At 45.7% G+C, this 25,609-nt stretch overlaps 5 protein-coding genes across 6 annotated transcripts; 4 read left to right on the top strand and 1 right to left on the bottom strand.

The window, feature by feature from the left end:
- Positions 71–5,679, top strand: LOC8061403 (U5 small nuclear ribonucleoprotein 40 kDa protein). The gene is made up of 7 exons (XM_021450179.1): positions 71–439; positions 543–921; positions 1,062–1,215; positions 1,732–1,776; positions 3,468–3,627; positions 4,200–4,561; positions 4,833–5,679. The coding sequence occupies exons 1-7, from the start codon at positions 200–202 to the stop codon at positions 5,149–5,151; spliced, it is 1,659 nt and encodes a 552-aa protein (XP_021305854.1). The 5' UTR covers positions 71–199; the 3' UTR covers positions 5,152–5,679.
- On the bottom strand, positions 5,987–8,012 carry LOC110431261. 2 transcript variants are annotated; one of them, XM_021450168.1, is made up of 2 exons: positions 7,523–8,012; positions 5,987–7,434 (listed from the first exon to the last, which is right to left on the bottom strand). In XM_021450168.1, exons 1-2 carry the CDS (start codon positions 7,899–7,901, stop codon positions 6,113–6,115), a joined length of 1,701 nt encoding a protein of 566 aa, XP_021305843.1. In that variant the 5' UTR covers positions 7,902–8,012; the 3' UTR covers positions 5,987–6,112. The 2 variants fall into 2 exon arrangements, with proteins under 2 accessions (XP_021305843.1, XP_021305848.1); XM_021450173.1 differs by having other exon boundaries at positions 5,987–7,431; positions 7,523–8,007.
- LOC8061402 (ankyrin repeat domain-containing protein 2A) lies at positions 13,407–15,587 on the top strand. The gene is made up of 6 exons (XM_002466043.2): positions 13,407–13,567; positions 13,717–13,862; positions 14,099–14,484; positions 14,592–14,769; positions 14,869–15,101; positions 15,218–15,587. The coding sequence occupies exons 1-6, from the start codon at positions 13,555–13,557 to the stop codon at positions 15,315–15,317; spliced, it is 1,056 nt and encodes a 351-aa protein (XP_002466088.1). The 5' UTR covers positions 13,407–13,554; the 3' UTR covers positions 15,318–15,587.
- LOC8061401 (pentatricopeptide repeat-containing protein At2g35030, mitochondrial) lies at positions 15,731–18,215 on the top strand. The gene has a single exon (XM_021450381.1). It carries the CDS (start codon positions 15,852–15,854, stop codon positions 18,039–18,041), a length of 2,190 nt encoding a protein of 729 aa, XP_021306056.1. The 5' UTR covers positions 15,731–15,851; the 3' UTR covers positions 18,042–18,215.
- LOC8060864 (pantoate--beta-alanine ligase) lies at positions 19,394–22,235 on the top strand. Its single transcript, XM_002466041.2, has 4 exons — positions 19,394–20,089; positions 20,517–20,630; positions 21,285–21,416; positions 21,826–22,235. Exons 1-4 carry the CDS (start codon positions 19,520–19,522, stop codon positions 21,955–21,957), a joined length of 948 nt encoding a protein of 315 aa, XP_002466086.1. The 5' UTR covers positions 19,394–19,519; the 3' UTR covers positions 21,958–22,235.

Below are 25,609 nucleotides of genomic sequence, written 5' to 3'. Positions count from 1 at the left end.
TTTTCATCTATATTTAATACTCTATACCTATGACGTAAGATTCGATATGAAACAAGGCCCCGGAACCGGATACACCCACGACGACTCGCGGGGACGCGGGCGGGCGAGTGGAGGTCGGACACCCAGGAGACGCGCGGCCGCTCCGCTTCGCTGCCCAACCCCTTGTCCTGACCTCGAACCGTCCGCCGCCGCGTTCGACATGGGCGACCCGCCGGCGCTCAAGAGGCCCAAGCTCGAGAAGGACGACAACGGTTCCACCTACTGCCCCTGCCCCGCCTCCAATGGCGCGGGCGCCGCCGCCGCCAGTGGGGCGCCGCCGCGTGACGACGTGGAGGAGGAGGATGATGACATCTCCGAGGAGGCGGTCGTCGCTCTCATCGCGCACCGCGAGCGCGACGTCGAGCGCTGCAAGCTCAAGCTGCTCCACTACCAGTCCCTGGTACGCCCTCGCCCGCTCCTCCTCGCGCTCGCCTTTCTGACACGACGATGATGACAAAGTTGTGATCTTGGTTGGGTTTCTCTACTTCCGATGGCCGCCGCAGCTGGACACCGCGGAGATGAAGCTGGAAGAGGCGCAGTCGCGGCTCGCCAGGTTCCGAGATCGCAAGCCGCCAACAACCCGGTCGGAACCCAAGCTACCGACGCCGCCAATCCATAGGGACCCCAAACCATCCCCGCCGCCAATCCAGAGGGATCTCAAGCCATCGCCGCAGCCGCCACTGCCAGAGAAGAAGGCTCCCTCGCCCGCGCCGCAGCCATCGGCGAGGCCGCATCTTGTCATCCCTGGGACCAGCAACCGACCGGCCCCGCGCCCTGAGCCCATGCCTGGGTTGAAGAAGGCTGCCGCCCCGTCATCTTCTTCATCACCGGCGCCGCCGGAGCGGTCAAGGAAAGAGGAGAAGAAGCCCAAGAGAAAGATTGGTACTTACTACAGATTTGCCCCCCTTAGAAGTAGTAGTTTTGATTCGCAAAAAAAGAAGTAGTAGTTTTGGCCGTCGCTTTATCATTATTGATGTTTGATGTGCTATGCATCTCTCAGCTGTGCAAATCTGGTTTTACAGAACAGAAGGAGCATCAGAACTTGATCCCAAATGTCAAGAAATCATCTGCAACTGTGCTTAAATTTCAAGGTGGCAATTTGGTCTCGAGCCAACACAGGAGGAAGCTTAGGTGTCTTGAGCTATGCCCTGCTAATGATCAGCTCGTTGTTACCAGGTACTGCAAATTCATGGTATATAATAAATATACCAGTAAATAGGTACCATGAATGCACCAACTGTAGGGAAAAAAAAGAGCATGACACACGTACACTGAGGAGCACGCACGTGTACCATTAGTATTCAGCTTTGGCATCATTGAAATCATTTCTCCACCTCCAGAATTTTATGGTGCCTGCAAAAATACACCCAAAAAAGGTTATGTAATGGCAGTCTACAAGCACCACTCACAAAGCAAGCTTACTTCTAAGTGGGACTATTTGCTTGTACTTCTTTCTTGGACAAAGTTTTGCGAGCAGTAGTATAGGCTGCTGGTTTAGATTTATAAACTGGGATGACTGGACTAAGTTCTCAACCACTGTTCCAATATACATGCTGTCAAATCAATGATTTTGTTTACTTGTTTGTCTCAAATTGCATGTGAAACAAATAATAATAATAATTTAAAGTAAACATGATTTGATAAGTTTGCTTAATTTCCAAAACTTTAATCTTATGCTTTCTTGTGATGCAGTGCGCTGGATGGATTGGTTACTTTATGGCAAGTGGAGACAAGAGGGTATGCATAATGTTACTATGAATTGTCAACATGTTTTCCTTTTCATTTCCTGCTTTTTTTACTAATCTTTCAATCATATTTAAGAGATATGTCACTAGTTTCTGTAAAGTTGTAGTGAATGCACTATGATACTTGCAAATGATCTCAGCTTAAGTGTTTATGGTTACATGGTGATGGAAGAAAGAAAAACTTATATCTATCCTGAAACTTAAAATTCATACTTTGTATAAGCCTTAATGAGTGACTCAGCAGTACTTAATGATAGTTTTGCTTGACAGATATTGCATTGGTTTTGTAGATTTATGCCAACAGGATCCTTAGACAATGCTTTATTCTTGAAGCCTCACTCCCAAAATGATCATATATTGACACTAAGGAGATAATAAATGCATACGTGGGGTTGATATCAATTACGTAGATTTAAGTATTTACTTTATGAACCTTAAGTGTGGTTTTTTGCAGTTAAGGCTGAAGTGCCCACCTTAGTATGTCTTACCTTGCCAAGTTCATTAGCACAAATGCTAAAAAAAGTTCATTAGCACAAATTGACAAGAAAAACAAGTTAATCTGCTTTCTTTTATTGTTTGTCTCTTGTCTCTCTTCTCGCGCTTAGTCGAGACTTGGATACTAAACTCAGGCACTCAGCACTTTTCTTGTCTATCTTCTCGTGCAACCAAAATGATGTAATGCTATGGCACAACTGAAAGTCAGCACTTTTCTTGTGTGCTGGTATACCCAGCAGGATTTTTACTCTGAAACCTCTAGTTAGTTTATTTTATTTTTATTTTTAAAAAGTTAGCCAAAAAGGATGTGCCAACACTTTCCATTGTACCATGGGAAACACCATTATGGTCAAGCATCCAACAACTCTCCTTCAATACATGTTAGTGAAATTTTAGTGTATTGTTTGAATTAAGGCGAACTTGGTATGGGCACACACATGATGGTTAATATACTGTCTTAACATCAGATAACATCAACCTTATGAATCTTGTACGGTAGTTAACAATCATGGGACTGGCTAGGCCCAACACGTGAGGCAAGCAGCATGGATGTCCCATCCAAGCCATGCAGCAACAGCTTGATCTTGTCTGCTAGGTTAGTTGGTTTCTTAGTGATTAGTTGCATTAGGAATACCCATCGGTTAGTTGTGAGGCTATTTGGAGGAACCATGTATTCGTGAGGATGCAGGCAAGAATCAATAGTTCCGTATCTGTATTTTTCTCACCTTTAGCAGCCTACTCCACCTGGCCAGTCTCCCAGTGGATTTACCCCGTCATGGACTGGGAACATGGCACTAACCTTGCTCAAGTCACATGGAAAGATGATTTTGGAAATGGATAAGATTTTAGTATAGGTACAACCTTTAGGAAGTGTATTTTTTGTTGTTTGGTGTATCCATGTTTCATGTCATTACTTTTTGAAGGAAGAAATGCTACACCGCCGGCACATGTTAATTAGCATGTCAATGTTAAATTTGTACGCCAGTAGTGCAGGTACTAAGGAGAATATAGTTCTCTGTGATAGATGCACTTATTGTCTGAGTACATGTTAACTTTAACTTTATCATTTATGGTTGCAAAAGAACACTCCTGCAAACACAATTTGCATTAGTGAAAAGGTAAAATTGTTCGGCAGGTATCTTTTCAATTGTTAGCACCATTTGACAATGTACGTTATTATACTTGCAGACCTTCTCTCTCATTTCGTGGCAAAACAGATTTCTTTTCCCCAAAGCATAGATGGCCTGAAGATATAGCTTGGCATCCAGATGGCGAGACGATTTTTGCTGTATACACTGCTGATAATGACGATTCTCAGGTTTCAATGACAAACCTTATATCAGGACAAGTAAGAACTCTGTCTAAACTTGTGCACCCCTTTACATCTAGCTACATGTCTATATAGATTCAGTTAGCTGCAGTGTTATAATATGATTAAATTATCAAATTCTGCATATATGATTTCATATAATTAGTATTTGAGATAATAGTTATAGGGAGGAATTTGAGAGGTGGTTGTTTTAGTTATTCCTGCTCATATGTTAACTTAATTTGAGCAAACCATAGTTAGACTTTGCTCTTTTTCTTTTGTTCTATCATGTTGATGGCAATGATGATTGGCTGCTGAGATTGTGAGGTGGTCTACCTTTAATCGACCAGTTATAACTCAGTTAGGTTTTCCTGAAACTGTTTTCGTAAGTGATTGCCTTCATGCCATTTTACTGTTTCACTGTGTAGCGTGTAGGCATCAATGCCTTAGTGTGATATGTTGTCGTGACATAAAACCTTGAAAGACTTGATTCCATCATCCCTACTTTATGGCTATACTTGTCTATGCCTTATTTTTGTGAGTAACAGATAATCTACTTTCTTGAAATATTACTAAATGGTGTTCCACAATTTTTCCCTGAACTGAAACAGAGGAAAGTTACTTTCCTACCGGAGAAGCCTCACACAAAAGGAATCATAAATAACATAAGTTTCATGCCCTGGTCTGATGCATGCTTCGTTACTGGAGGAAGTGACCATGCTATTATACTTTGGGAGGACAAAGATGATTCATGGAAACCCAAGAGAGTGCATAAGGATTTCCATTCTTCTGCTGTCATGGGTGTTGCTGGATTGCAACAGAAAAAAACAATATTATCAGTTGGCTATGACAAGAGGATAATAGGATTTGATCTCTCTGCTGGACGGACAGAGTTCAAGAACCTAATTGATAGCAAATGCATGAGCGTATTAGCAAATCCATGTGATTTCAACTTATATATGGTGCAGACAGGGTAAGTGATTTTTTTAAAAAATGTTTCTGGAATAGTGGGTTGATTTTGTTGCTGTTAACCCTTGAGGTAATCCTAACCTATTGTTGCATTATAGCCTACAAGTTTAATATACTGCTCAAGCTGTAGTTTTAATGTTTTATAAAGAAAACCTTTCACTGATTGATATTCGTAGTGCTTATGTGATGTTCTAAGTGCAATGGTTGTCAGTAGCGCTCTATTCATATTTGGGGTGCATGGTTAAACAGTCTTGTTTGTTTCTTTGTGCTAACAGGGCTCCAGGCAGACAGCTGCGCTTGTTTGATGTCAGGCTTAGGCAAACTGAGGTTCATGCATTTGGTTGGAAGCAAGAGAGCAGTGAGTCTCAGTCAGCTCTGATTAACCAATCATGGTCTCCAGATGGCTGGTACGTGTCGTCTGGTTCAGCAGATCCTGTGATCCACATCTTCGACATCAGGTATCATGGCCAGAATCCTTGCCAGTCTGTTCAGGCACACCAAAAGCGAGTGTTCAAAGCTGTTTGGCACCAAACATTGCCATATCTGACCTCCATATCATCGGACCTCAACATTGGAATCCACAGATATTCATGAAAGTGCCATCAGGTTTTGGGCTGATTTTGGTGCTCAGCAATGCTTTTTTGTAGTGAAATAGGAACGTTCCATGAAGACCTGTGGAATCTGCTTGCTCAAAGCAGGACTTTGCATCAATTGAAGAAACAGCAAAATCAGCGTGCTTTGAGTTTGTTTTGCTGGCTGTGCTTCGCCATTAACTGTGGAAGAATATTGCAGCTCAGCAGCTGAAGAGACCCACAGTTGGATGTTTGCTCCAGTTGATCGAAACTTTTCCATCTTTTGAGCTGCCGCGGGAGTGGGTAGGTCATTCACCTGAAGACTCTTTGGCTCAATGTGTTGCCCTGGTTACTTTGGGAAGAAAACAGTCAAACTGCACACATTATGTCCAATATATACGGCAATGTATTCCCCGTCTGTTACTGCCTTTTTGCAGTAGATTTGCCCATGTTTGGGCCGTTTACAGGAGCTACAGGTTTCAGTTTCTCCCAAACGAAAGTAAAATAATAATGCATCCAAGATGCCTCGCCCAGAGTTTTTTGTTCGGTATTTTACTTTAGCATTCTTGCACTTGCCGTCCTGTTGTCAGGAGAGTCTTTAATGTTTGTTTGCTATTTTTTTTTTAGAAAAAAGTGAAATCGTTTTTATTCAGAAACTTTATCAGCATCAGTTTAGAACAAGTGATTCCAGTATGCTAACCATATGGAATCATTTCCCCCCCATGATTCTTGATTCTGACCAATATGTTAGAACAATACAGTATATATTTACCACATGCAACTGAAAGTAGCAGGTGCCCTAAGGCTTTGTTTAGTTTCCAAAAAATTTTGTAAAATTTTTCAGATTCCTCGTCACATCGAATATTTAGACGCATGTATAGAAAATTTTTCATTCTTTCTTTGTACGTATTATTATTGTAGATATGATGAATAAAATAAAGGAAAAAAAACAGACACTTTGGCCTGCTACGCAACGTAACGTACTACCAGCAGCTGTTGCTGGCCCGTTGCTGTGACTTGATGTCCGGCACAAGGACGTCGAAGCCACTGAGCGTCCACTCCGCCTCCTCGGCCCTGTCGCTGATGTAAATCTCGGTGCCGACGTCGAGCGACGTCCACCGCCTCCTTGCCGGCGGCGTGCCGGGGTCCTGGTAGAAGTAGAGCGCCTGCGACATGGCTCCGACGTCGAGCTCCCACGCCCTGGGGTCGCCGACCCACCCCTGCCCTTTCGCCGTCGGGTAGCCGAACTCGCCCCACACGGGGTGCGGCAGCAGCTGCAGGATCTCCTGCGCCTGCGGGTTGCTGTAGGCGTCGCAGTAGCTGGTGGGCTGCTCCGCGCTCGCCGCGTTCCCGGGGGAGCAGTACACGTGGTAGGCGCCGTAGGGGAAGCGGGCTCCGTCGGTGCGGTGCACGCGGCTGCCGTTCCGGAAGGTGTGCCACGGCGGGCACTGGTCGATCCGCGACGGCGTGCACCACGCCGGCGTGGACGGGTTGATGATCATCTCGCTGTACCGGGTCACGTCCGTCGCCGTGTCGCCGTCGCAGGCGCGCCCGTCGTTCTTCCAGCAGCTGCCCATGTCCATGAGGTAGAACTGGCTGTTGCGCCCGCCGCCCTGCTTCACCTCCAGGGTGAACCGCACCTTGAAGTCCGGCGACTCCGGCACCTGTTTGGTCATGCCTCTCGTGTCGTAGTGGTAGCCGCCGGAGAAGCCCTTGGTGGCGTCGGAGCGCAGGTACAGCATCAGCCACGGGTACTTGGTGGACGTGCGCAGCTTGTGGTGGAACGCCCACCCACCGCCGCCGCCGGTCGCCGCCACCTCCTTCTCCCACGTCACGGAGTAGAAGGAGACGTTGCCGGCGCCGAGGCGGTTGGCGGCGTCCAGGTCGTAGGTCCCGAACATGCCGCCGCGGAGCCATCGGCCGGCGTCGTCCAGCGCGGTGCGGTTGTGGAACACCAGCGGCTGGTTCATGCACCCGGCTCCACCGGGGCACGGGAAGCGGGACGTCTGCGGGAACGGGCGCGCGGGGCGGCCGTTCTCCGGGCATATGGCGGCGGTGGTGTCGAGGTTGCCGTTCTTGAGCATGACCATCCAGAACTGCCACGGCACCGGGGTGTCGGGCACCTGGCAGCGGTCGCCGAGGTAGAGCTCCTTGGCCGGCGCGTAGAGGTCGGCGTCGGTGATGGGGGCTGTGGACGGTGGGGAACCCGGGAACGGGTCGCCCGCGCCCAGGCGGTTGTCGGCGTCGGTGACCAGGTGCGCCACCGAGTAGAGTGGCTGCCCGTGCTCGTCGGAGCTCGTCTCTGCTTTTGGAAGAAAGCAGAGCAGATTGAGGCATGCAAATGCAATCCGTGGTCGTCAGAAAACCGAATCGAATCTAACGTGTGCACGGACCGAGATGGAAGCAGTCGGCGCCGCGGGGGCTGCCCATGCCGGGGGCCTCCTGGCCGACCTCGTTGCAGAAGTTCCACGCCTCCCAGGCCACGCGGAGGCCGTCGCGCCGCATGCCGGGGTCCCCGACCGCGGAGACATAGCCGCCGCCGTGCGTCCGGATGGCTCGTGCGGACTGGCAGCAGCAGGAGAGAAGCGCGACGAGGAGAAAAGTGGCCACTGCCGGTGCCGGTGCCGGGCACGCGGACATTTTGATCAGGTGGGGTGGGGAAAGCTTGTTGGACTTGGACAGCAGCGGCAGTTGGCAGCTGATAGAGAGTGATCCCGATGGATGGGGCAAGGACACTTCCTGTGGCCTCACACTTCTGTGTAGACGATGCATCACTCCGAGTATTTAAAGTCACAACGCAAGTACTGTCAGGTTAATGGCTTTGCTCTACTGCTATGTCCAGCTCCATCAGAAACCAAAAGGTTTTTAAAATTTCCTGTCACATTAAATTTTACGGCACATGCATGAAGTATTAAATATAGACGAAAACAAAAACTAATTACACAGTTTAACTGTAAATCACGAGACGAATCTTTTGACTCCAGTTAATTTATAATTGGACAATATTTATCACAAACAAACGAAAGTGTTACACTAGCGAAATCCAAAAAAATTTCACATCTAAACAAGGCCTAAAGTTTAATTTGTGTCATATATTAGGCCAGTCTCAATGCATAGTTTCATGACATAGTTATCAAAACTATAAACTAGATAACCGAGCCACAGGAGTTTTATGGGGATGAAACTCCTCTGTCATCTAATGAAACTCTTTCATTTAATGACTCTGCCAAGTCAACAATTTTGCTTATGTGGCACCCTATTTAATATGCATGACACTCTTATGAAACATGTATTGAGACTGGCCTTAGACGAATCTATTGAGTTTAATGAATCCATGAACAATACATGTTTACTGTAGCGCCACATTGATCAAACTATGAATTAATTAAGCTTAGTAAATTTATCTCGTAAATTAGTGTGTATTTGTCTAATTAGTTTTATAATTAGTCTATGTCTAATACTCCTAACTGGTATCAAACATCCGACATATGTTTGAGGTGTGGCTTGGGTTTTTTTGTTAGGCCTTGTTCAGTTTCAGAATTTTTTGGGTTTTTGGGTATTATAACATTTTTGTTTTTATTTCATAATTATTGTCTAATCACGGACTAATTAGACTCAAAAGATTCACCTCACGATTTTACAGATAAACTGTGCAATTAGTTCTTGTTTTCGTCTATATTTAATGCTTCATGCATGAGCCGTAAGATTCGATTGATGGAGAATCTTGAAAAGTTTTTGGTTTTTGGAGCGAAGTAAACAAGGCCTAGGAAGCGGGGTTTTTTCTTCTTCCGAGTCTGCGGGACTGTTTGGTTAGAGGTGATAAAATTTAACATACACTTTATTATTTTTATTTTATTGGACAATTAGTGTTCAATTATAGGCTAATTAGACTCAAAAGATTTGTCTCGTAAATTATTCTCTAGTTGTTGTTTTAGTTTTGCAAAAAAATAGTATATATTTAGTACTTTATACATGTATCTAAACATTCAATGTGATGGGTAATAAAAGAAAATATAGAATATTCTATGTGATAGGTGATAAAAAAAACATGGAACCAAACAGGACCTTGTGGTTGCCGTGGAGTGTTTGTGCTAATGTCCAGCTGCGGCTGTACGACAGGGTGTAGCGTTGGTGCCGGCCGGTGGATGACGACAGCGTGCCGGACAGGGTTGGTACTGGCGGTTTGCCCCACGCCGCGCAAAGTGACGTAAGGGGTGGCCTTGTTTAGTTCCCAACTCAAAAAATTTCACCATCATATCCAATGTTTGGGGCATAGAATATTAAAATAAAAAATAAACTAATTACATAGTTTAGTTAAAAAATTATGAGACGGATCTTTTAAGTCTAATTAGTCTATAATTAGACTCTATAGTAACCTACATATGCTAATAACAGATTAATTAGGCTTAATAAATTTGTATCGCAATTTTTAGGTAAGTTATATGATTAATTTTTTTATTAGTATCTAAATATAATATGAAATATTTGATGTGACATAAAAAAAAATTCACTCCCCCAAGCGCGCTGCGTGCTGGCCTCCCCACAAGGCTCAAATCTGAGGGCCTCTTCTCCAATGGCGCGATGCGTGCTGGCCTGCTGGGCTGGGATGCCAGATTAGGGCCATGTTTAGTTGGCAAAGAAAAAAAAATTCATAACACCGTATCACTTTTGTTTATTTGTGGTAATTATTATTTAATTATAGACTAACTAGGCTTAAAAGATTCATCTCGTAAATTTTGATCAAACTATGAAATTAGTTTTTATTTTCGTCTATGTTTAATACTCTATGCATACGTTTAAAGATTCGATGTGACGAGAAATCTTTAAAAAAATTGGCTTTTGGGGAACAACAACAAAATAAAATTAAGATTTCTCGTCACATCAAATCTCTAAATGTATACATGGAGTATTAAATATAGACAAAAATAAAAACTAATTTTACAGTTTGCCTGTAATTTGCGATACAATTTTTTTAAGCCTAGTTAATCTATGATTGAACAATATTTGTTAAATACAAACAAAAGTGCTACAATATCCTGAAATTTTTTCAGTCAACAACTAGTTGTAAAAAGAATAGGAATAGTCTCCTCGGTCTTGCGCCTTCTCAATTCTCATAAGTTGTATGTAGGTTTGGTATGTGTGAGCAAGCTGGGGTCAGGATAGGGAACTACCCTTGTATTTTTTTTTCTTTTTTTCTTTCTTTTTTTTTCTCTCGTCTAATAAAAATAGCAGCAAATCTTTAGTCGCCCTTTCTAAAGAAAATATAATAGGAACAAAACAAGAAGACAAATACGCAGCCCTTCGCGAGAGGGAGAAAGAAAGAACATGAGTTGCCCTGGGGCTTCAATGCTGCAGCAGCGATGCAGCTGAGCTGGTTGATGAAAACATTTTCCACCAACAACTGGGACTGCACATCATTCTGTGATTATCTCCCATTATACGGTGCCACAGCCCTTTGACAGACGCTTGAACTGAGGCCTTGTTTAGATCCGAAATTTTTTTGGATTTCGTCATTACAGTACTTTCGTTTTTATTTGATAAACATTGTCCAATCATAGAGTAACTAGGTTTAAAAGATTCATCTCGCGATTTTCAGACAAACTATGCAATTAGTTTTTATTTTCATCTATATTTAATACTCTATGCATGTGCCACAAGATTCGATGTGATGAAAAATCTTGAAAAGTTTTTGGTTTTTGGGGTGAACTAAACAAGGCCTGATATTTCTTCACCTATATTCGACAGTGTGTAGCCTTTTTGCAGTGGTTCTGCTGTTGTTGGGTGGTTTGCAGGCCACTTAAAGGCCAAAATGACAACAGTGAAGTTCTCACATGGTTGGAGTTCTTTTTTCTGAAAGACCGGTGTTTGGAGCTCTTGCCGCACAGATTCTATCGGCCTACAGAGAATAGATAAAAAGCTTTGTTATGTTGAGAATTATTATCGTTTTATTATTTAAGGGGGGAGGATCTAGCACTAGGGTGGGACAGGCTTGAGCCTTTGCTACTGCTACTCGAAGCATGAAACTCCTCTTAGCCGGCCCACAGTAGTACATATAGCATGAGGAGCTAGATATGGAAGATAATGCGATAAGCTCACTTTAACATATGCTGGAGTAGATCCGTTACTCCCTCCATGCCAAAAAGAATATTATTTTTTACATTTAGATTTAGATATCTTGTTTGACTATTTATCGGTTTCTGGTGGACATAAGAGATTTATACTGGTTCAGACCAACAATGTCCTACGTCCAGTACGAGGGTCGGATCTTGTATTATCTTGGACTCAAATTGCTCGTAAGAGGTTACAAGCAGGCTCCGAGAGAGGGAAAGGAGTCCCAGGTCTCGACCTTGGAGGCGGATGAGTGCTCGTGTGAGTGCTCATGTATGTTGTGGTTGTGTGATCGTGTGTTTTTCGTGTTCGGTGTCTTGCCTCCCCTTTTATAGTCTCAAGAGGAGGTGAGTTTTTACACGTGTAAATACTACTTTTACTTATAGTATATAGAGGAGGTGTGATGTCAGGACTGTAGCAGCAGGGTATTATACCCTCAGAGCGATGATCACGGCGTGGTTGTTACTGTTGATCGTGCAGAGCCATCCCTGATGTTGTGGATCTGACGCTTGGCCCTATTTTCCCCTGTCGGATCCTGTTGGGAAGCGTGGCCATCCTTCTCGAGACCACTTCCCTTGACCCGCATTACGAGACAGTGGTGCTTTGTCATGGCGGCAGTGTTGAGATTTGACGTCTCCCATCCCCCCTGACCGACCGTACGGACAGTAATAGGGGTAAGGCGTAACAGGAGAGGGCAGGTAGCACAGTGGGCACCGTCCCCTGCCGCAGCATGGGAGAAGGCATGCCCTGCGTCCCATCCGCGGTGTAGATATCGTGTGCAGGAAGCCTGGGAGCAGGAGACCCGAGCTGAAGCCAGGGCTCGGGCGAGACGTAGATTTCGTTCGAGGCCAGGGCGTGGGTGACACGTTGTCCTACTGGATTTGTTTGTTGGGCCAAGGAGGAACGGTCCGGCCTAACCTGATGATGTCCTGTGAAGCTTTTATGCTTTTGGTGGTAAGCTTTGGCTTTTGTATTCCCTTATTCGTTTTATTAATTTTTTTTTTCTAAATATCATCTATTTTTATGACTCATTTTATTGTTAAATATACTTTAATAATTGTTTATTTATTTTATAATTTACAGAAAAATTTTAGAACAGAGGGAGTAACTCAAATTTTAATTATGGTCAAACATGATGTCTAAATGTAAAAAAAACGTCACCTTTTTTCAGGATAGGGGGAGTAACTCAAATTAACAATGAAGTGTCGTTCGGCTATAGTAGAATCAGCCCAGGAATCAATCTAGGTGATGAAGTCTATATAAATTCTGTTAGCAATCCAGCCAGGATTTTAAGATGATCATTCCAGGTGAAACGAACAAGGCCTAAGTGGTCGTGTGCTCTTTATTAGGGAAAAAAAAGAAAGTACTAGAAGAGTACAACTACAATGCCGTGATGAGAGGCTAAAAAACAGCAGAAGCGCAGCGTTATTGGTTTTTAGTCGCAACAGCAGGCGAGGGAAGGTATTGCATCCGCACATTTGCTATCCCAAATCCCTGAGCCCGATTCCCCCCATGCTTTGGTGGGCCCTCCATTGCATGCCATGCAAGCTTGGCACCTCAGCACATCTCTTTGGCCCACGCCAGTACGCCACAGGGCCAGATGCAAAGGTTTGTGAAAAGAAAATCCCAAGAAGCTTCTCAATCTTACAATTTAACTTGGTTTTTGATTTACTACTAGGGAGAAACAGTAGAAAGCTACTGTCTCAGACTCACCGATTTGATTATCTTTTCCTCTTTTATCTCTCTTGAATGATGAGCCGTGTTCATGCAGCTTTGATGTAGTATTATATACAGTAGATAGATAGGAAAACAAAGTACAAGGTCTCCATTTACAGATGTATTTATTTAAGATAAATGATAGTCACATAATTGTTAACTTCACCTTTGAAAGTCTGTACTCCATGCTTGCCATGTGACCAAGCAAAAAGAACAAAACTTTCATTTCATTGACAACCTAAAAGGGCAAGATTTGCAGCAAGAAATTCTGGAAAACATTTTTTTTACCTGCAAAAACAAACACTGAAGACTTGCAAGGAGATCTACCTGTGGTGCTGCTGCTTTTACCTTCTTTTTTTTTTGGTTGTCTGTGAAAGGAGATGCTCCTTGCAGCATCCATCATCCATGTGTACAAATTGCAGTCACTCAAACGCTATATAAGCCAAATAACGGCGTGGGCGCCTCTGGTTGGTCGCCTTCCATTCCATCCTAAGCTCCTCTCCACAGACCACAGCTGCAGCCAGAGGCACCCACCTTATCATCATCCTCGCCTCGCTTCATCGCCAACACCAGCGCCTCCTTCTTCCCCGCCGCCGTCGACATGGCTGCGCAAGGTCAGCGATTTGATTCTTCTCTATGTCATGCTTTCTCTTCTGTTCTGTTCTGTTCTGTTGTTGGCGTGCGCGATTTGTGGCCATGAAATGAAGCAATCGAGAAGCTCAAGAGGAACTTGTGGTGGCGGTGGTGGTGTTTGTTTGTGCAGAGGAGAAGACTGCTACTGCTGTCACCACAGAGGAGCCTGCACCGGCGGCGGAGCCTCAGCCTAAGCCAGCTGCGGCGGCGCGCAGGGCAGGGCCGTCGGCGTCGGCCAACCCCTTCGACTTCTCCACCATGATGAACCTTCTCAATGTACGCTGCTGAGTCATCTTTCTCCTTTTGCTCATTCAATCCGATCCTTCTGCAAAACTCTAGTCGTTCTTATACTACGAAAATGAACTAAAAAAAATTGCCACGTTTAGCCGAGTTCGATGTTATCTGAACTGAAAGAGGTTGATTAACTGGCCTACCTCGTGATGAATTTCTGATGGTGGCCTGGCCGGCTGTTGATTGATTAACAAATGTTAAGTTGTCGACGGCATGCGCAGGACCCTAGCATCAAGGAAATGGCGGAGCAGATCGCCAAGGACCCGGCGTTCACGGAGATGGCGGAGCAGCTGCAGAAGACGGTGGTGTCCCCGCGGCAGCGGCAGCAGCAGCAGGCGGCTTCGGCGGCGGCGGCGGCGCAGCTGGACCCGCAGAAGTACGTGGCGACGATGCAGCAGCTGATGCAGAACCCGCAGTTCGTGGCCATGGCGGAGCGGCTGGGCAGCGCGCTGATGCAGGATCCCGCCGTGTCCACCATGCTGGGGGGCCTCACCAACCCGGCGCACAAGGAGCAGCTGGAGGCCCGCGTCGCGCGCATGAAGGATGATCCCGACCTCAAGCCCATCCTCGACGAGATCGAGTCCGGCGGCCCCGCCGCCATGATGAAGTGAGTGAGCGGCGAGCTTGCGTTCTTCCTTACTTCCTTCAACAAGGCTACCATGAAGGAGAAATTGAACTACCATGATGATCGAATGCGTGTTGAGAATGGTTCAGGTACTGGAACGACCCCGAGGCTCTGCAGAAGTTCGGCCGCGCGATGGGTGTCGGCGGCGGCCCGTCCGGCGAGGCCGGCGGCGCGGAGCACGCCGAGGCGGAGGACGACGCCGGGGAGGAAGGCGAGTACGAGGACGAGTCCATCGTCCACCACACGGCGAGCATCGGCGACGTCGAGGTCAGTGCCGGTGCCACGTTGTTACGTTACGCCTTGCACATCTGATCTGATGTGATGTGATCACCTGACATTCCTCCTGGTCGTCGGAGCTGCACGCAGGGCCTGAAGAAAGCGCTGGAGGATGGCGCGGACAAGGACGAGGAGGACTCGGAAGGGCGGCGTGGCCTCCACTTCGCTTGCGGCTACGGCGAGCTCCAGTGCGCGCAGGCACTCCTGGAGGCCGGCGCCGCGGTGGACGCCGTCGACAAGAACAAGAACACCGCGCTGCACTACGCCGCCGGATACGGCCGCAAGGACTGCGTCGCGCTCCTGCTCGAGAGCGGCGCCGCCGTGTAAGCCGCCCGCACTCCCCGCCGATCTGCCATGCCGGCTCACCTGAAAGCTAAGCAGCAGCCTGACTCCTCTGACACCTGGTGGTTGATTGGATTGGATTGGATTGCTCATGCAGGACGCTGCAGAACCTGGACGGGAAGACGCCCATCGACGTGGCCAAGCTCAACAACCAGGACGACGTCCTCAAGCTGCTGGAGAAGCACGCCTTCGTATAGACTGTCTAGACGTACGCCGCCGGCCGGCTCCTGTCGTCGCCGCCGCCTCCACGTCGCTCTCCATGCCATGCTCTGTTGATTTCTCTCCCTCCCCATCCACCCCACCTTCATCACCACTTAGTTGCGCATTGGGTGTGTATGTATCGTCGGTCTCAGATTTTGCTTGCGTGATCACGGTGCAATTATATATTTTTATATTTATTATTATCGAGAGGACTCCTCGTTCATCAGGAGGTTTTCGTAATGAATAAGGAACAAATTTCCATTTCACCGTCCAATCCAATCCAATCTTCTGTGTACTGTTTCGAGTTCCACCTCAGAAATTCTCATTTTCAATTTCGCGATCAGATCACCGCCGAATCCAATGCATGCAATTTGGGGTGTATGAACTGTTGGGGCCTCACATAATCAATCGGACGGTTCAAAATCGTCCCAAATTTGATCCAGGCTATATATTTGAATAACACGAGGGTCCCGGCCGCAGAATTCCGCGCCACCGCGCCCGGTGGCGTCATTCTCCTCCCCACTCCCCCAATGCTCCGCCGGCGCCGGCGCGTCCTCCCTCTCCTCGTCCAGTGCTCGCAACTCCGCCGCCAAAGCACCGTCCCCAGGTCCCGTCCGACTCCGCGGCGACGCGCCAGTGGAGACATCCGTCACCCCAGCAACGACGACACCCACCCGCTCGGCCTCGCGCGGCGGAGGCGCGACGCCACCGGCACCGCTACTCTCCGCTTCCACGGCACCGTCGCGGAGCCCGCTACCCCACCGCGGCAGCGCGCCACCCACGACGACGTCTGCTCGACGATCGGCCAAGACCCGAAGCCGCAGCACGGCGCCGCGGCCACTCGTGCCGTGCTCGATGGCGACGAGACGCCGGGCCGGGCCGCCGCCTACGCCGCCATGGTAGCCCGCCGAATCAGGGAGCGGGACCTGCCGCAGGCGGAGGCGCTCTTCCGCGCGGCGCCCGCGGCTGCTCGGGGGCTGTATCTGGACACTGTCATGCTCGGCGGGTACGCCAAGGCCGGCCGCGTCGACCGCGCGCGCGAGCTGTTCGACGGGATGCCGGTGAAGAACGTCGTCACTTGGACCGCCATGGTCTCCGGGTACTTCCGCGCTGGCCGCGTTCGCGAGGCGCGGGAGCTGTTTGACGTCATGCCAGATCGGAATGACTATTCGTGGACGACGGTGGTGCAGGGGTACACGAGCAATGGGATGCTCATGGAGGCAAGGGAGACGTTTGATCGGATGCCTCAGAGGAATGTGGTCGCTTGGACGGCTATGGTTAAGGCATATGTTGACAGTGGCCAGATTCAGGACGCGTGGGAATTGTTTGATATGATGCCTGAGAGGAACTCGTATTCCTGGAACGCCATGATTTCTGGTTTTCTCAGCATTGGGGAAGTGGCTGAAGCAGTTCAGTTGTTTGAGAGGATGCCACACAGACTCAGGAATGTGGTTTCTTGGACTACAATGGTCACTGGCTTGGCAAGGAATGGTCTTGCCTACAGGGCAAGAGAGTTCTTTGATCGGATGCCAGTGAAGGATGCTGCAGCATGGAATGCAATGATCACCGCTTATGCCAACAATGGCCAGCTGAATGAGGCGCAGAGATTATTCGATTCAATGCTTGCAAAAGACCTGGTGAGCTGGAGTACCATCATCGAGGCATATTCGAAGAACGAGCGTAGGCATGAAGCCCTAAACATGTTTCTTCTTATGCGCCGGTCAGCAGTATCTCCTAACATCAGAACATTGATTAGTATCCTGGTCATATCTGAGAGCACAGCTGAAGTTAAGCAAATTCACGGGTTGGTTATTACATTTGGACTCCTGTCAGAAACTTCCTTAGGAAATGCTCTGCTCACAATGTATTCGAGAAGTGGAGATCTGATGTCTGCCTGGTCTGCCTTTGAAAAGTTGGAAGAAAAGGATGCCATAACATGGACGTCGATAGTCCAAGCTTTTGCGAACCATGGCTGTGGTTACCATGCCTTGCAGGGCTTTGCTCAGATGCTGAGACATGGGTATAAACCCAGTTCAACTACCTTCACTGCTGTGCTGTCTGCTTGTAGGCATGCTGGGTTGGTTGAGAAAGGTCGCAAGATGTTCGAATCCATTTACCATGTTTATGGAGTAGAACCAACCATTGAGCACTACTCTTGCCTTGTAGACCTTCTAGGTCGATCAGGGTATGTAAGGGAAGCCAAGGAACTTGTCAATGGTATGCAGCAGGGTATGCGCGATGAGGCCATTCTCGCGACGCTTCTGGGAGCCTGTGTGATGCATAATGAGGTCGAGGTAGCAAGAGAAGTGGGTGAAGATCTTATCAGATTTGACCCCTCTGGTTCCGGAGGCTACAGGCTCCTGGCCAATGTATTTGCATCGCATGGAATGCGGGATGAAACAGCAAATGTGTGGAAGGTCATGAGGGGCAGCAAGGCGAAGAGGACGCCTGGTTTTAGTCAGATTGAGGTTAACATGAGGAATCATGTGTTCTACTCAGGGGATCAAGAGCATCCACAATGTCCTGAAATATATGAGATGCTGAATGACACAATTGTTCCTCAGATGAAGGGTTCATCATGCATTTGGGAACCGTCTCTCTTGTCTGATGCATTGGCGGATCCACCGCCTGGTGACCTCGGTTGCCTGGGCTTGCTGGAAAAGTGCAAAATAGATGTTACTTTGTCACAAAAGGGTAAACATGGTTGTTTGGGGGGCTAAATACTTTTGAGGTCTGAAGGTCTCCGAGGCTGAAAGTTTGTGGGTGAGCTGAAACTGCTGCAAGCATTTACCAAGCATAGTGTGCCTTCTGTACTTATTTGTCATATGTGGAAAGTAACCAGCAGAATTTCCTTTTGGATATCAAAGGGCCCAGCAAGAAATTCAGTTCTTCAATTATTGTTTCCCCTTGCGGAATTGTGATAATGTTGAGCATCTTCTTAGTAGAGAGCAGCGAGCAGTGTGCCTTGTCAGCACCCGTAGTTTGAAAAAACTATGGTACTCCTGCTAGGACATAATGATTAATGAAGATCCCTGACCTTGAAAGGAAACTGTTTGTTCAAGGTGATTTTCTTGAACAGGAAACTCACAGAATTTTCAGCCTCCCCCTATCTGTGCAGGCTGCTAGACAATTGGAGGAGATACAGACAGTCTTGTTAAAAAGAGTGTGGGATGAGGATACTAATGACATCTGGAACTATTCTTGGGGGCCATCTGAATATAGCAGCAAGAAAGCATACAATATTCTCATTGGAAATACAGAAGCATACCCACTCTTGTCTTGGCTGTGGACTTCAAACAACTTGGGAAAGCACAAAATTTTCTTCTGGCTACTCCTTACTTCCTTAGGGATAGATTGATGAATACAAGAAACTTGTTGAGATGGATCTGGATGATTACAGTTGTGTCCTATGCAACACAGGCTGTGAAGAAACCAGTTTTCATCTCTTTTTTGAATGTTCTTTCAGTAAATAATGTTGGAGCTCCATACCATACCCATAAATTGGAATCTGAATCTCCCTCCTCTTGATATGGTGATAGAAGCACGAAGTCGCTTTGGGAATCCTTTGTTGAGTGAAATCCTCATTACTGCTTGTTGGGTGATTTGGACCACAAAAAACAGAGTCATCTTTGATCATGGTCAAACTAACATCATTGACTGCAAAAGAGAGTTCAAAGAAGAACTTGGCTTAGTGCACAAAGCCAAGCCGAGTAGGCAGGAACCCATAAGTTTATGAAGAGATAGAGCTATAAAGTATAAGATGTTTTTTTTCTTCTTTTGGGCCAGCTGCCTTGTATTTCTTTGTCTGTACATACTCCATTCTTTCATTTAATGAAGAAGGCAAAAAAAAAAAAATCGATTATGGTGCATATTGATAGCGAGCACACGGAGTTTTAGCATCGATGGGGCTGTCAAATTCAAATACATATAGTATGCTATGCTACTGACGGTATGTATTGTTTTTGAAAGACTAATACAGGAAAATTGGTTGCTTTCCCTCCCACTGGGCGGGCGGCTTCCATTTTCTCATGAGTCACCGCCGTCTTCCTTATCTCCCGCATCCCACTACCATAGTCTTCCTTATTGTGAGTCTACAAATTCGTCTTTCCTCTCCTCCCCCTTCTACTCCGTCTTTCCTCCCTCTTCTTCTCGGTTTCTTACTTGTTCCGAGTTTGTGCGTGTGATTCCGTTTTGACCCATGGCGGCGGCGGTACATGAGCCGGAGGTGATCCGCGACAAGGCGGAGATGCGCGCGTGGTCACGCCACCGTCGCGCGGAGGGAAAGACCGTCGCGTTAGTCCCCACCATGGGCTTCCTCCACGAGGGCCACCTCTCGCTCATCTCCGCGGCGGTGGCGGCCTCCACCGGACCCGTCGCCGTCGTCGTCTCCATCTACGTCAACCCCAGCCAGTTCGCTCCCACCGAGGACCTCGCCACTTACCCCTCCGACTTCGCCGGCGACCTCCGCAAGCTGGCCGCCACCGGGGTCGTCGCCGCAGTCTTCTGTCCCCCGGACCTCTACGTCCGTGGCCCCTCCGCCGCTGGCGCGTCCGGTGGTGCGGTGTCGTGCCTGGAGGACGCCGGAGGGCATGCGCACGAGACGTGGATTCGGGTGGAGCAGCTGGAGAAGGGGCTGTGCGGGAGCAGCAGGCCCGTCTTCTTCCGCGGCGTGGCCACCGTGGTCGCCAAGCTGTTCAATGTCGTCGAGCCGGACGTCGCTGTGTTCGGGAAAAAAGATTATCAACAGTGGCGCGTCATCTGTCGGATGGTAACAACTTTGACATCGACACACAGATATAATTTCCTTCCGTTTAGGATCTGCAGAAAAAGACAGCCATGGCAAATGCATTGAAACTAAATAGACCTTAGGCCATCGACTGATGACTTTTTTGCTTCAGACCAGACCCCTCCGGTTTATTGCTGCTTTCACCAAGCTTAAAACCTGGCACCAGCCCCCCCTAAAAGAAAACAAAAAATTGGCACTGGAGGTGACTCTTTAGAAGCCAACTTTGCTTCTTTTCTGTTTCATGTTCACTTCAACTCTAGCCCCATGTAATGTGTCTTAGCTATTTATCTCAGATCAAGTTTATTAATTTGATACCTGTTACTGATACAGCTTTCTTTTTTTGATCTCCCCATTCCCATTGATAACAACGGAAATACATGTTACTGATACAAGCTCTTGCTGTTTTCAGGTTCGTGATCTCGATTTTGCCATACAGATAGTTGGTTCGGAAATAGTGCGTGAAGCTGATGGTCTTGCCATGAGCTCTCGCAATGTAAATCTGTCAGACGAGGATAGGGAGAAGGTCTGTCTTTTACTGCAAGTTGCATTTTGTTTTTGCAATGAACCTTTTTTATCACCAAAAAATAGAGAAGCGAGGTTTAAGTATTTTGTAGGAAAAAAAACTTATTGTCCAGTTTCTTCAGTGTTTAATTTAATCAGGTTGTAGTCATGCAGCAACTTTCCTGCACTAGCCATGGTTGTAAACTGTACTCTGTTAAGACGACTAGTAAATTGCAATTACCGTTTGGTTCTGCTTCGCTGTCCTTGTGCAGACCCAAAAGGTATTGTCAGTTTATCATCACAACAATCTTAGGGTAGTTCATAGAACTAGATAATAAGAGTAGAATGGGAATTAATATGCAAATGCAAATATGATGATTTTAGGCTATAATGTGATAGTCACCTTTATGTAAAGAGGAAACCATAATTTTCAAACTGTTACTCATTATGCTGATTTTCACATGCAATAAATTACCCTTTCACTTTGGTGTTGCTTCCATGCTATAGATCAGAAGATAATGGTAGCTTTGTTTTTCATTGTTACAACTTGATAATTTGATTTGTTTGTTAATAAAGTTTTGCTGCATATGGATTACCTTTGGAGGTAACTTTTGTAAACATCTTTGTTCCTTCTCAAAATAAACCTAGCTGTTAACTGTGGTCATTCCTTTGTTAGGCGTTATCAATTAGTAGATCACTGATGGATGCTAGAACCGCTGCCCTCAATGGAAGCAATCATAGCCAGCAAATAAAAGACCAAATAGTGCAGACACTTACTGAAGCTGGTGGTCAGGTTGACTATGTTGAGGTAATGTTCTACTATGCCTCCGTGCTGCTCCTGAACAATACTACTGTTCATAGATCTTCTATTAGTGGTTGAGTTTTCTATTATCTCACTCATCATGGTTTTTCTTTTTACTGTTTTCTTTTAGTACTATATAGTGCTGCTGGATTCCTCCTGGGGAGGGAAACAGCTGAAATCTGCATGACATGTTGCAAATTTATTGCCTCTGATAGTAGAATTCAGTACAACTAAACCTCTTTTTTTTTTGGTTGTGAGAGCCCAGTGCTTAATTACGTGATATGATGACTACTTATTTTGGTTAGGTTATTTTGTTAAAGCATATATAGAACCATCTCTGGCAACATGTTATAATCAAGTGATTGCACATTTATTGATTCAAATAAAAATCGACCTTTATTTGGTGTCAATGCAGATTGTGGAGCAAGAAAGCTTGGTGCCTGTGGAGAGGATGGACCGTCCTTGTGTAATTTGTGTCGCGGCATGGTTCGGGAAGGTCAGGCTAATTGACAATATCGAGATCCAGTCGACGTCCTCTGATAGATAACTTTGTTGTTTGTCTATCTGCTGAGCCTTGATGAATGGAGATGTAGACACGGCTTCTTGTTGTGTAACGAGTATACCAACACGCATTCTTGTCTCAGATACCTTATTAGTCCTGAATGGCTAGAGTTGTCTGAATAACAAATAATAAAGGCTATGTTTGTGCACTGCTTGCTCTTGTACGACGCTGTGATGCATATATGCTCATCTTGACTTTTACAACAGAAGGCTAGTGTATATTAGCCGGTGAACATTTTGGTCTATAAATAATATCTCTCCTCAGCAAGCAAGCTCTAACAGCAAGTCCCGTGAACGGATTTCTGTTGGAAATGATGGAAGAGGTCCTTCCTGCCCCAGTGGAACCGTTGAGTGATGTTTTTGATGAGGCTAAGGAAAGGAAGCTATTGATGAATCAAAATCGAATCAGAAAATGGACCCCTGGCACATTTTGAGGTACTGTGGTTTCTTTATTGGGAATTTAGCTAGCCTGCATTTTTTTTTTCCTTCCGGTGATACCATAAATTTTGGGTTACTGTTTCCTTTCATTAAACATGCAAAATGGTTGTGTGCTGTCTACAAAACTTGGACGGTTGGTACTGGGCCTTGGCCTGCTTGCAAAGCCCCTCCGATTCCTCCGCCGCGCTGTGGGGCTGTGGGCTGTGGCCGCCTCCCGAGCTGGACGGAGCTGGGTGGCCAAGCAGAGCACTATGGAGGTGCTTCCCATCGGATGACGTCTGCTCATCGGAGGATGGGCTCCTGGGGCGGAGAAGCAGACCCTGCTCCCCGAGTGCATTTTTTGCTGCCCTTGTGGGGAACACACTCTACTTCATCACTGATTCCTTATTATAGTTTTAATGTTCTCTATTACTTTTGGGATATATAACTTTTTACCATTATTAAGTTTAGCACCTCTCCAAATACCAACTTTAGAATGGTAAATACATTTTTACCATCAGAACCACGAATTCGATACAAATATACTATATTTGCCTTATGACAGTCCACATCAGCTGGCCAACATGGAGACTGAAGGGGAAAAGACCTCCCTGCCCCTGGCACCCTGCTCTTCCTTTCTCTCAGCTCAGGACACACACAATCAGCACTGCACTATGTTTTTTTATATTTTCAGCAAACACAAGATCAGATAAATGATCACACATAATGAATAAATTAACACATATAAATAATCACATATTATATTCACCACTGCAGTGCTGATTGTGCGATCATTTATCTAATAATATTCACATATAATATTCAGCAAACACAAGATCCGATATATGTGCGATCATTTATCTGATCTTGTATTTGCTGAAAATATGAAAAAAAAACACACTGCAGTGCTGCGTCCTAAGCCGAGAGAAAAGGAAAGCAAAGCGCTAGGGGTAGGAATGTCTTTTCCCCTTCACTTTCCACGCTGCCAGCTGATGTGAACTGCCACCAAGGCAAATATGGTATATTTGTATCGAATTCATAGTTCTGGTGGTAAAAATGTATTTACCATTCTAAAGTTGGTAATGTATTTCCTATTACTTTTTCATTCAGGCTGTCTCCGCTACTAGCACAAAGAAACCTTATCTCTTCTATTCACAGAACAAGAACTTGACCGTAGATGTCAAAGGGAACTCAGAGTTAAATGTATTTTTTTTTGTTTTATACATTTTCGAGACAAGGTTCAACTCATCTGATTCATTTGCTGCTGCTTGCATACTATTGAATCAATGAATGGAATGTTTTTGTTATGGCATCTGCTGTCTGCAAAATAACTTTATAACCAAATTTAGGCATTATCATCTGCCACCTGCACAACACATGCACAATTGCACATCGTGCATTGTTATGCAGTAAATCAAACAAATGAACAGTGTGACCATATGAGAAGGCTAATACAGAAGAATTGCCTTGTTATATTATAATAAATTCTGAAATACATGTTATGTTGTAAACTTAATTTCTTTGTTTTGATATACCTAGGAAATTCTGTGATATTCACTTATAAAGTTATGACCCATCAATGTAACCACCTCACATCTGTATTAAACACTACTAGGTATTGGCCAGCGTGTTGCTACAGGACATAAATTTGTACTGAAATTGTCCGAGCCCGTGAAAATTAGTTTTTAAAAAATTGCGCTGCCAATTGCAAACTGTGTATAACTTTTGTAATACAAAACCTTATCAATTTTTTTCCCTCTGTCCCATTACCAAAATAAAACGTTTAAAGTAGCAACAGTCAGATTCTACAATGATCAATGCAAAATAAATAGAATATGTACCAGTTTCTCTAGATCTCTAGAAAAAATGACATTAGGGGCTTTTTTTTTTTGCGAAGAAAATGACATTAGGGGCTAGCAGTCTTAGCACTGGTAATTCTGTGATACTCACAGGGGGGTGAAGGACATTAATAATTACTGAATCTTCTAAGCTTGTGAGATACATTCCTTAAATAAACAAATCAATGTCAACATTACATTAGCTTCTATGATTAGTCACCAGAATCACTCTATAGTTACCAGAGGCACTGTGCCTAAATCTCAAGCATGGGCAACAATCTGGCTGGACATCTTAGTTGTCAACTGCCCATTGATACTTGATCCAAGCACTCTCTGAAGCCTGCCAATAAGAAAACTGTCAGAACACTATGGCTGCATCAAGTGTATCTTTTTTTGCAGATAAAGAATTCCTGGGAGTGCTCTATCTGTCCGTTGGATGCATAATTGCTCAGCTCTTCACTATCTTCTCCTTCCCAGTCTTTGTGCAGCAAAATTGCTATGCAGCAGTAGCACCAGTTACAGTACCTTAGAAATCTAGCAAAATAGCAATGACCCTAGAACAGAAATGAAACAGATATGGCAGGCCAACATAAAACAACACTAACTTGTCAGTATGGAGGCTTGCGCACAATAGTTCCGGCATATCTTCGCTAGCTGTTAATTGCTAAGCTATTTAATTTACACATACAGCTGACATGAAGACCAAGAAGAATCCCATATTACTCTCCTTGTCCCACTCAGAAATAGCATTTCTTGGTTGTCCCAAGCTGAGTAAGTCGAGATCGAGTGGGTTTGGATGATGCTGGAGCTTTCTTTGGCATGTAGTTATCTGCTTGTGCTTTCTTTGGCATACCTCCCTGCTGCTGCCTTCAGTCTTATACATTTCACAAGTTAAATTGAAATTGTTAATTTACCTAGTCAACAAAGAGGTTCAAAGATCGAAAGATAATATAGCAGAGTTAATAGAGAGACTTTGTAATGCCAATTTATCATTGGTAAATCAGCAAGTCCCCAGGGAGAGGAGAGCAAGTTGGGTACCGTATGGAAGGAAGCACCATTTTTTCCCTTGACAAACTTGGTATTCATTTTCAGATTATTGGCAATTCCAAGGTCAAGATGGAGGTTGAAGTTTCTATTGACAAAAACATAATAAAAAAACACGAATTAGATGATTTCATTTCCCTGGGTATCTCCTCCCCATCTGTGGGTCAGTCACCCTTTCTTCTTAACATCCAGAGACGAACATCTCACTCAATGAGATGAACCGATGAAAACCAATTAAATCGCATGTCGTCTTCCAAGCTGAAACGTAAATTGCCCAACGGTTCACGACTGGTATTTCTGGGCTGACAGCATACCCTCTGATGAGAGCAGCAGCACTCA

This window comes from Sorghum bicolor, chromosome 1, assembly GCF_000003195.3.
Source record: "Sorghum bicolor cultivar BTx623 chromosome 1, Sorghum_bicolor_NCBIv3, whole genome shotgun sequence".
NCBI classification, from domain to species: domain Eukaryota; kingdom Viridiplantae; phylum Streptophyta; class Magnoliopsida; order Poales; family Poaceae; genus Sorghum; species Sorghum bicolor.
The sequence above is the reverse complement of the archived record's forward strand: the minus strand, read 5'-3'. Positions and strand labels throughout refer to the sequence as shown.

Bases quoted from the DNA above. Each gene is read 5' to 3' on its own strand.
- LOC8060864 (XM_002466041.2), top strand. From the start codon at position 19,520: ATGGCGGCGGCGGTACATGAGCCGGAGGTGATCCGCGACAAGGCGGAG. The intron at 20,090-20,516 runs GTAACAACTTTG...TGCTGTTTTCAG, and splicing joins GGCGCGTCATCTGTCGGATG to GTTCGTGATCTCGATTTTGC. The intron at 21,417-21,825 runs GTAATGTTCTAC...GTGTCAATGCAG, and splicing joins GTCAGGTTGACTATGTTGAG to ATTGTGGAGCAAGAAAGCTT.
- LOC8061403 (XM_021450179.1), top strand. From the start codon at position 200: ATGGGCGACCCGCCGGCGCTCAAGAGGCCCAAGCTCGAGAAGGACGAC. The intron at 440-542 runs GTACGCCCTCGC...TGGCCGCCGCAG, and splicing joins TGCTCCACTACCAGTCCCTG to CTGGACACCGCGGAGATGAA. The intron at 1,216-1,731 runs GTACTGCAAATT...CTTGTGATGCAG, and splicing joins GATCAGCTCGTTGTTACCAG to TGCGCTGGATGGATTGGTTA.
- LOC110431261 (XM_021450168.1), bottom strand. From the start codon at position 7,901: ATGCATCGTCTACACAGAAGTGTGAGGCCACAGGAAGTGTCCTTGCCC. The intron at 7,435-7,522 runs GTCCGTGCACAC...TTCTTCCAAAAG, and splicing joins CGCCGACTGCTTCCATCTCG to CAGAGACGAGCTCCGACGAG.
- LOC8061402 (XM_002466043.2), top strand. The intron at 14,485-14,591 runs GTGAGTGAGCGG...AGAATGGTTCAG, and splicing joins GGCCCCGCCGCCATGATGAA to GTACTGGAACGACCCCGAGG. The intron at 14,770-14,868 runs GTCAGTGCCGGT...AGCTGCACGCAG, and splicing joins CGAGCATCGGCGACGTCGAG to GGCCTGAAGAAAGCGCTGGA.
- LOC8061401 (XM_021450381.1), top strand. From the start codon at position 15,852: ATGCTCCGCCGGCGCCGGCGCGTCCTCCCTCTCCTCGTCCAGTGCTCG.